The sequence below is a fragment of the Leptodactylus fuscus genome, chromosome 1, assembly GCF_031893055.1.
Source record: "Leptodactylus fuscus isolate aLepFus1 chromosome 1, aLepFus1.hap2, whole genome shotgun sequence".
Classification (NCBI taxonomy): domain Eukaryota; kingdom Metazoa; phylum Chordata; class Amphibia; order Anura; family Leptodactylidae; genus Leptodactylus; species Leptodactylus fuscus.
This window is the reverse complement of record NC_134265.1, coordinates 195683690-195694574: the sequence shown is the minus strand read 5'-3', so window position 1 is coordinate 195694574 and position 10885 is coordinate 195683690. Positions and strand designations below refer to the sequence as shown.

The window sequence follows — 10885 nt, the reverse complement described above, 5'->3', positions numbered from 1 at the left end:
CTCCTGGTTGCGTTGGATGGTCTGGATAATAGTGGTAAGTGAGTTTATTTATATATATATATACCTTGATAATAAGCTCAGAACATCAGTTCTGTTGTCAACCTATAGAACTGAAATTTAAATGTCGTGATAAACATTTACTGTTGCTTGATAACTTGTGCATGTATTGTAGGGGAAGATCCTTGAACAACATGTAAATACGTTTACTGCTGCACGCGTCTCTAGGTTTTATATAAAAGTATACTCTCTTCTTGTCTCTTGATTTTCTCTGAATAAACCATACACATAACCTGTTCTCACTGGTTCTAACACAAGAAAAAAGCCCAAGTGGATTGTAGTCCTCTATAAAAGTTTCCTATCGCTACATTCACAATAATAAACCACAGCATGTTTAGAGTTTTGTTCTCATTCTGTTTCATATAATAACATTTCTGCTTATATGCCGTTGTTTGTGAGACTCCCTGTATGTTCTATTATAACAAAGTAGGATATTTCATTATCCTGTTTCTTATATTATTTAACCACTCCCTAAGAGCTTCTACTGATGTTTAGAAATACGTGTGCACAACACCGTGCTTGTCTCTTAATGCAGTAGATGGACCCTAAACACACACATATATATATATATATATATATATATATATATATATATAGTATAGTACTCCTTGAATTACAGGTGATAGCTGTCCTCACTCATAGCCCTAGTGACCCTATACAGATATATAGCAAGAGGTATCCTTCTACCTAGACTTGTGCGTCCCACACTGACTACCACATTCTAGGTTACAAGATATTGCCTGCCTCGCTAATCTTTTCACAGAGGGCATACAGCTATCCCATATATTCTGACCCAATACTATTTTTGCTGTTTTAAAGAACATTAATAAAAGTGATGTTTTAATAATAGTATTTCTATGGTTGGGTTGTGTCCCCTACCTTCTGTGATTTGTAGAGGGAAATACAAGAATCTAATATATGCTGTGATAGTCAGGTAGGTTGGTAGTGGGACCTGTCATTCCAACCCCCTCCAGTCCACACATTGTGGATGTTTCTGCAGCATGTCAGCTGCTGTGAATTGTCCTCATCAGTGAGGTTTAAAAGGTCAGCTCCAGCAGCAAGACTTTGGACAGAGCTTGGCTGGAGAGTCAGCAAGAAGGTCAGACTGTTGGAGCTGTCTTGGTTGATGCAACCTACTATTGAGTCTGCTATTATAGGTGAGGTAACCTATGTTGAGTGAAAGCCTAGCCGGGCAGGTATTTATTTTTGTATTGTTTCCTTTTGTTGCTGCACTACCTTTTTGAGTGAAAATAAAACTCTACCTTTGTTGCTAGGTGGGGACACACAAGTCCAGTTTCTTCAGTCCCAAACAAAGGTAGAGTGCAGCAACAAAAGGAAACAATACAAAAATAAATACCTGCCCGGCTAGGCTCTAACTAAACATAGAATAGGCTACCTCACCTAGAATAACAGAAATCCAAAAAGCAAGTAGAATCATTCAGGACACAGCTCCCAAAAATATGACCTCTCTGTCAGCTCTCCAGCCAAGCTCTGCCAAAGTGTTGCTGCTGGAGCTGGCTTCTTAAGCCTCCTTGATGAGGAGACTCTCTGCAGCTGAGTCGCTGCCGGAACATCTTTATTCTAGGGCTAAATTTTATATATATATATGTATATATATATAGTGAGAAGATGACAGGTATGAACTCTAGAACTCTGTTGGGAGGCTGATTTTGAGGCGGATTCCTGACCAAATTCCTGACCAAAAAGCATTGTGTGAACTCAGCCTTAGGCTGAGATCAAACGTGTTTTTTTGGTCTGTCATTTGACGCAGAGGCTGCCTCAGATTCCGGATCATAAAAATGGGTAGCCACAACTGGATGCCAGTGTAGTGCACCGTCATCAAGTTGTGGCACTCCGCTACGGATTAGGCCCAAATGAATAGGCCTACGCGGGAAGGAGTGTCTTCAGGCAGACGTCCGGCCGCGGCATCCGCCTGAAGAATGAGCATGTTTCTTCTTTTTTCCAGGAACCGGAACAATCTGCTCGTGTTAAAAAGAAATGACCGGTTCCCATTGATTTCAATGGGAGCATTTTTTTGGTCAGAATTTTGAGGTGGATTTTGAGGTGGATTTCATCTCAAAATCCTGACCAAAAAACCCTGTGTGAACTCAGCCTTATTAGGGTCGGTATACAGTTAGGGCCAGAAATATTTGGACAGTGACACAAGTTTTGTTATTTTAGCTGTTTACTAAAACATGTTCAGAAATACAATTATATATATAATATGGGCTGAAAGTGCACACTCCCAGCTGCAATATGAGAGTTTCCACATCCAAATCGGAGAAAGGGTTTAGGAATCATAGCTCTGTAATGCATAGCCTCCTCTTTTTCAAGGGACCAAAAGTAATTGGACAATGGACTCTAAGGGCTGCAATTAACTCTGAAGGCGTCTCCCTCGTAAACCTGTAATCAATGAAGTAGTTAAAAGGTCTGGGGTTGATTCCAGGTGTGTGGTTTTGCATTTGGAAGCTGTTGCTGTGACCAGACAACATGCGGTCAAAGGAACTCTCAATTGAGGTGAAGCAGAACATCCTGAGGCTGAAAAAAAAGAAAAAATCCATCAGAGAGATAGCAGACATGCTTGGAGTAGCAAAATCAACAGTCGGCTACATTCTAAGAAAAAAGGAATTGACTGGTGAGCTTGGGAACTCAAAAAGGCCTGGGCGTCCACGGATGACAACAGTGGTCGCCGCATACTTTCTTTGGTCAAGAAGAACCCGTTCACAACATCAACTGAAGTCCAGAACACTCTCAGTGAAGTAGGTGTATCTGTCTCTAAGTCAACAGTAAAGAGAAGACTCCATGAAAGTAAATACAAAGGGTTCACATCTAGATGCAAACCATTCATCAATTCCAAAAATAGACAGGCCAGAGTTAAATTTGCTGAAAAACACCTCAAGAAGCCAGCTCACTTCTGGAAAAGTATTCTATGGACAGATGAGACAAAGATCAACCTGTACCAGAATGATGGGAAGAAAAAAGTTTGGAGAAGAAAGGGAACGGCACATGATCCAAGGCACACCACATCCTCTGTAAAACATGGTGGAGGCAGCGTAATGGCATGGGCATGCATGGCTTTCAATGGCACTGGGTCACTTGTGTTTATTGATGACATAACAGCAGACAAGAGTAGCCGGATGAATTCTGAAGTGTACCGGGATATACTTTCAGCCCAGATTCAGCCAAATGCTGCCAAGTTGATCGGACGGCGCTTCATAGTACAGATGGACAATGACCCCAAGCATACAGCCAAAGCTACCCAGGAGTTCATGAGTGCAAAAAAGTGGAACATTCTGCAATGGCCAAGTCAATCACCAGATCTTAACCCAATTGAGCATGCATTTCACTTGCTGAAATCCAGACTTAAGGCGGAAAGACCCACAAACAAGCAAGACCTGAAGGCTGCGGCTGTAAAGGCCTGGCAAAGCATTAAGAAGGAGGAAACCCAGCGTTTGGTGATGTCCATGGGTTCCAGACTTAAGGCAGTGATTGCCTCCAAAGGATTCGCAACAAAATATTGAAAATAAAAATATTTTGTTTGGGTTATGTTTATTTGTCCAATTACTTTTGAGCTCCTAAAATGTGGAGTGTTTGTAAAGAAATGTGTACAATTCCTACATTTTCTATCAGATATTTTTGTTCAACCCTTCAAATTAAACGTTACAATCTGCACTTGAATTCTGTTGTAGAGGTTTCATTTCAAAACCAATGTGGTGGCATGCAGAGCCCAACTCGCGAAAATTGTGTCACTGTCCAAATATTTCTGGCCCTAACTGTATCTCCCCAAGATTCCTCACATATGTGTGGTCCAGGACTGCTAGGGAGTAGGCCTCAGCTCAGGTGTGGCAGCTTGGACTCATTACTGGTCCTTAAAAGGCTGCAATGTCTGCAGTTTCTAGATAGAGAGTGGAGAGAGTCTGTCTGGAGTTATAGTCTGGTGAGCAGAATCTAAAAAAAATAAATCTAGAAAATCACATTGTATAATTTTAAATAACTAATTTTAATTTTATTGCATGAAATAAGTATTATGATACAACAGAAAAACAGAACTTAATATTTGGTACAGAAACCTTTGTTTGCAGTTACAGAGGTCAGACTTTCCAGTAGTTCTTGACCAAGTTTGCACATACCACAGCAGGGATTTTGGTCCACTCCTGCATACAGAACTACTCCAGATCTTTTAGGTTTGGGGGCTGTCGCTGGGCTAAATTGGGATTCAGCTCCCTGCAAAGATTTTCGATTGGGTTCAGGTCTGGAGACTGGCTAGGCCACTCCAGGACCTTGAAATGCCTCTTTTGGCAAGACTCCTTAGTTGCACTGACTGTTTGTTTTGGGTCATTGTCATGCTAGAAAACCCAGCCATGACCCATCTTAAATACTCTTACTAAAGGAAGGAGGTTGTTGGCCAAAATTTCACAATACATGGCCCCATACATCTTCCCTTCAATACAATACAGTCATCCTGTCCCCTTTACAGAAAAGCATCTCCAAAGTATGATGTTTCTACCCCCTTCACAGTTTGGATGGTGTTCTTGGGATTGTACTCATCCTTCTTCTTTCTCCAAATATGGCAAATGGAGTTGATACCAAAAAGTCCTATTTTGGTCTCATCTGACCACATGACCTTCTCCCATTCCTTCTCTGGATCATCCAGATGGTCATTGGGGAACTTTAAACAGGCCTGTACATGTTCTGGCATAAGAAGGGGGACCTTACTTGCCATGCAGAATTTTTAGCCATGACATCGTAGTGTTTTACTGACAGTAATCTTGAAGACTGTGGTCCCAACTCTCTTCAGGTCATTGACAAGGTCCCCCGTGTAGTTCTGGGCTGATTCCTGACCTTTCTCAGAATCATCCGTACCCCACAAAGTGAGATCTCGCATTGAGCCCCAGACCAAGGAAGACTGACAGTCATCTTATGTTACTTCCATTTTCTAATAACTACGCCAGCAGTTGCCTTCTCACCAAGCTACTATTGTCCTGTATCTCATCACAGCCTTGTGCAGGTGTACAGTTTTGCCCTTGGTGTCCTTACACAGCACTTTGATCTTGACCATCGATTCCCCTAACGGAATAACAATAGCAGATGTGAACCGGGCCACAATTTATCTGCAAAAAAATGATGATAAAATTATAGACTATCATATTTCAATGAACCCATACACATAGATGCCATCTTTTTTGTGGCTGTGTGCCCGGGCCAAATTGAAGAGCTGCAGATTATGGAGCAGGTCCTATATGTGTCCTATACCTGTCCTATATCTGTCTGCATTTGTGGCCCTGTCAATTCATTTTTAATCTATAGGTCATTGAAAACCACATCCGTGCTATATGTGTGCAGGAGGCCTAAGGCAGAAGCCCCACGTTGCGGAAACACTGCGTTTTTGTTGCACTTTTTTTTTTTTTTTCAGTTCTTTGAGCCAAAGCCAAGAATGGCTACAAAAGGAATGGGAAATATCTAGGAAGCTTCTTATATGTCTCCCCTCCCTTCTGCTAAATCTGTCCTGGCTTTGGCTCAGAAAAACGCAGCAAAATTTGCAACAAAAAGCTGCATTTCTGTAACGTGGGGCCTCAGCCTTAAAAGGGTATCCTCATGTACATAGTTTTTTTTTAATTTGTAGTTAATTAAAAATTAAACATTTTAGCAAATATAAGTAATTAAACATTTTGCAGAGTTTTAAAAATTTTCTCTAAATATCTTGTTGTCACAGTCTGTTATCTTGATTGGTTTCCAGTGGATAAAACCACGAATGCAAGAACATCAGAAAATCAGCCATGATTTCTTTATTGTGGCTGGGATATCTTCTGATACATGTATTGTCCCTGCCCGATAAACCGGCTACAATAAGAAATTTATAGCTGGGTTTCTGACAAGTGCCAGACCATAGAAAGTTTCTGCATTAGTGGTCGTAACCATTGGAAACCGATCAAGATAAAAGATGTCACCACTAAGAAAGTTAGAGAAAATCTTTAAAACTTTGCAGAATTTTTAATTACTTATATTTGCAAAAATGTTTAACTTTTAATTATCTACAAATATAGATATGATTATGTACATGGGAATACCCCTTTAAGGTGTTTCTTTACAGTTGGTGACACACTGTGTAGCCAGATGCAGCTATAGCCAAATCCAATCCCCGGGCACCAGTGGTGTCACTTTGGGGTAAGTGAGACACCCATTAATTCCTGGCTGTGGTTTTGCTGTTGCCACATCTCTAGGTCTTAAATTTTACTGAAATTAATCAGTGTTTCACTTACAAAAAGGTGAAAGTACCGGCGGCCGGGGATGAAGCATCCAGGGACATAGTGTTACCTCACTTTGCTACCACTCAAACACACCATACATTTACCACTAATTGTGGGTTGCACATTGCTTCTAATGGAAAAGTACAGGTGTACCAAGGCAAATAGCGGTAAACGTATGTGGCTGGGAGAACAGTATTACAACACCCCTATGCTGTGGTTTGTGCTATATGACTATAGTGTAGGGGTTGTCAGCCTTACAATTAATTATTATTATTATTTATATAGCTCCATTAATTCCCTGATGCTTTACATTTAAGGGTTTACATACGGTACACAAAATATACAAACAGATAATACTAACAATGACCGACTGGCACAATGGGACATAGGGTTTACAGTCTATGAGGGAAGAGGGATAGAGACAGAAGGTGAGGGGAGAGACTGTACAGATGGCGGTGTGGTGATAGTGTTATTGGAGGTTGTAGGCCTTCCTGAATAGGTGAGTCTTCAGGGTCTTCTTGAAGCTTGTGATTATGGGGATCAGTCTTATGTGTTTTGGTAAGGAGTTCCAGAGTATGGGGGATGCACGAGAGAATCTTGGAGACGGCTGTGTGAAGAGTGGATAAGGGCAGAGCGGAGTAGGTAATCTTCGGAGGATCTGAGGTTACGTGTGGGCAGGTACAGGGAGATTGGATCAAAGATATATGGAGGGGACAGGATGTGGATGACTTTGTATGTTAGTGTTAGTAACTTGAAGTCTATTCGCTGGGCAACAGGCAACCAGTGAAGGGATTAGCAGAGGGGAGTGGAAAATAAAGAACAGGGGTAGGGGTGTATTAAGTGAGCAGAACAGTTTAAGGTGGACTGGAGGGGGGCAAGAGGAACGCCTCCTGCTCCTGACAGTACTCGTCCATAGACTAGTACTGGGGGAGGGGTCTTTCCTCACTGCATAGCATCATCGCTGAGCGGTTTGGAACACCCCCTCTGACAGTACAGCACCATGGGCACTACTGTCAGGGGGGTGCGTTTGTCACAGACTGTCATAAACGCCCTTCTGACAGTGAAGAGCTATCAGTTATGGCACTGATAGCTCTTCCCCTAGGGCACATAACAGGAAAGCCGGCAGTGTGCTGAATTCAGTGCACTGCCGGCTTTCTAGCCGTATATAAAACCGCAAGTCTACATGTTATCTATACATTTATTTAAGATTCTAACACCATATAAAATTTCAGAAAAATGAATATAGTATAGAGTTTTAATACCCTGTCAAATTGCTGAACAGAACACCTCAGATGCCATTTTCATGAATGACTATTTCTACTGTGTATGGCATGTACAGGAAGGCAAAATAGTAACCTGCAATAGCAGTTCTACATAACAATAGAAGAAACTATGGCGACAGGAGCTGTTCTATACACCTTTTGTTAAAAGTAACACCACTCTCATGACTGAGGTTGCAGTACACACAATGTTGCAGTTTTATTACAGTTAACCCTCATTTCTGTCCAAAACTGTTTATACTATTTTATAACCTTTTTACTGTTTAGTGCACTATGCTATTTTTAATCATGGCATGTAGTAACATATAATAGGTCTATTGTTTAGCATCCTTACATAATTCTATGCATTTGTGGATTTGAAGGTTTTAATTATTGGCCACCATTGTTACCATAAAATAATTATTATTATCATGGTAAATGAATGTGCTGCTAGTACAACAGATTTGTAGCAATGACCTGATAATATTATAGACTGACAGAATAAAGTGATAATATGGATTCTTTTACAGATAGTGGAAGAACTAAGTACTTTTTTTTGCAAGAAAGTGGAAGATAATGAAATAAGGAAGAGCCATTATATGATAAAGCTATGGAAGAATCATCCAAATCAGAAAATGGAAGACAGTCATCACTGTTAAATCCTGGTAAGAAAGGTACCATAAATGTTATTAAAAAAAAATCTAAGTCCTTTTCTGCCATATAACGAAAACTATTATGAAAAAAATAATGGTATTTTAATGTATAACTACCATCACTTAGTGAGTCATTCAGGTCCAAAATGGCTCTCCAGCCAATAATAGCGCTGTTGTAGGTCTGTGGGTCTAATTTGACAGATTTGCATACAGACAACTGTAGTGTAGGCGGAGGCTGAAAATTTAATTCACAGGCAAATTCATAATGGTATTTGGTGGCAATTCCAGAGGAGAACTGTCTATAGGCAAATCTGACAAACCGGCTCTGCCCCTGGTGCATTTAGATGCATATTTGTACAAAGGTGATTTTCTCTGTATTGCTTCATCAGTTTGTATCTCCACGCAGCAATATCATTAAACCTACAATGATATAGTACTACAAAAAAGTGTAAGATTCATAGTAATATCTTAAATTTAGTAGTACAAAATTACTCACAGTAGAATGTATCTGTATATGCATCATAATACAGTATACAGGGATCAGATATGCTCGGAAGTACCTCCCTTCTGAAAATAAACGGTGGTCCTAGACTAATACCTACATTTAATGGACATTTATGGGATAACGTGTGAATATACTATAAATTCCAGATGGGAAAACCCATTTAAGGGCTCATTCACACTACATATACGGCAGCTTATTCTGAACGTAAAACACGTTCAGAATCAGCGGCGTATAAAGCAGTTCCCATTCATTTCTATGGGAGCCGGCACACGAGCGCTCCCCATAGATATGAATGGGCTGCTTTTTTCACTACGAGCAGTCCCATTGAAGTGAATGGGATATGCTGGCGTGTACGGCTAGCTCTGCTCATGCCGAGCCGTACACGCGGGCACTTCCCATTCACTGGGAGCTAATGAAAGCTCCCAGGCCTGTCATAGTAATATACTATTGCAGTTGGTCTATGAACAGCCTCACTAGTAATGTACAGAATATACCATAGACTGCAATACACTTGTATTGCAGTCTATGGAACTTGTAATCAAATGATTGCAGGTTCCAGCCCCTTAGGTGTGGGGTGGGGGCTAATAAAATAGGGGGGGGGGGGGGGAGTAAAAGATTAAAGTTCTAAATTACCCCCTTTCTCTACAATACATATAAATTATGAATTATACAAATTATAAATTATAATTAATCTCTCATTTAACAAAGAAATAGTATGTATTAGCATTTCACGTTGAAAGAAATTTAGGGCATGCTGTTTCTTGTGAATGCAAAGTCCCATTTGCATTCACTTTAATATGTTGTGTAAGCCGATGGCTGGTCAGGTAATGGAGGGGGTGTACATCTCACCCAGACTACTCAGGTGGGTGAGATGAGAAAACTCCAGAAAGAACATTTCTCAGCAGAAAACTATTGTCTGCTGAGGGTTATTTCAGAGTTCCAGTTACTGGGCTGGATTTTTAGGAATGGCAGGTAGGTTGGTAGTGGGACCTGTCATTTCACTCCCCTCCAGTCCACACTTTGGGGATGTTCTGGCAGCAACTCAGCTGTTGAGAGTCTCCTCGTCAAGGAGGCTTAAGAAGCCAGCTCCAGCAGCAACACTTGGGCAGAGCTTGGCTGGAGAGCCAAACAGAGAGGTCGTTTTTTGGAGCTGTGTCCTGAATTATTCAACTGGCTTTGGATTTCTGCTATCCTAGGTGAGGTAACCTATTCTATGTTTAGTTAAAGCCTAGCCGGGCAGGGATTTATTTTTGTATTGTTTCCTTTTGTTGCTGCACCATTTTGTTTTGTGTAAAAATAAACTCTACCTTTGTTTGGACTAAAGAAACTGGACTTGTGTATCTATGCCACCCCACCTAGCAACCCCAGACCCTGACAGTTGTATATTGTTGGTACAAAATCCACACCAGACAAACACAATTTTGTTCTAGAAAATCGATTCCACACATCAGCATGAAAGTTGAGAGAAATGAGAAAAACAAAGTATACCTTTTTTGAATGCTATGGTTTTAAGTATCAAGAAATAATAAAACACAACAGGTACATACAATTAGGTAAATACAACCTCATATGAATAGCAACACATGACATTACTCTGTGTCATAATTTATTTAACAAAATGTAGGGCAAAATGCAGAAGCAAGTACTTGAGTGAAATGTGAGGCCATCTATCTATCTAACAGCTAAACTTTGTCCGAAAATGATCCCAGGCATACCAACAAATCTACAATAGAATATCTGAAAAAGAAAAGAATCAAGGTATTGCAATAACCAGGCCAATGTTCAGACCTCAACCTAATTAAAATATTGTGGTGGAATTGTAAGGGGAATGTGTAGCCACAAAGTGACCTATTGTTAAAATCATGGTTTTAAACTATGTTCTGTGACTGGTGGATTCTGTGTCCTATCTACATATACAAGATAGCTGCCATCATCACTCTGCTGCTAAGTGAGTGCCAGTTGCAAAAAACTCTCCTATGAAAAACAGTAAGTCTCAGCTTATTATTTGGCTTCATAACTAGAATCAGAACTGCATGTTCTTTGGGTTTTTTTTTAATATAGATAACATGGAAATGTTTTGAAAAACTTACCAAAAATTATTTAAAAATATGTTTAGCATAAAACTTAAAGTTAATTTCTGGAAACACATTCCCTTTAAGATAC

The 10885-nt window shown here is 40.3% G+C and overlaps 1 protein-coding gene across 1 annotated transcript in view; it reads left to right on the top strand.

Moving 5' to 3' along the window:
- Positions 1-10885, top strand: part of USHBP1 (USH1 protein network component harmonin binding protein 1) — a 69453-nt gene continuing 58568 nt past the window's right edge. Inside the window, exons 1-2 of the mRNA XM_075281316.1 lie at positions 1-34; positions 8095-8229. Coding sequence (XP_075137417.1) covers positions 8175-8229 — 55 coding nt within the window. The 5' untranslated portion in view covers positions 1-34; positions 8095-8174. The remainder of the gene's footprint in view (positions 35-8094; positions 8230-10885) is intronic.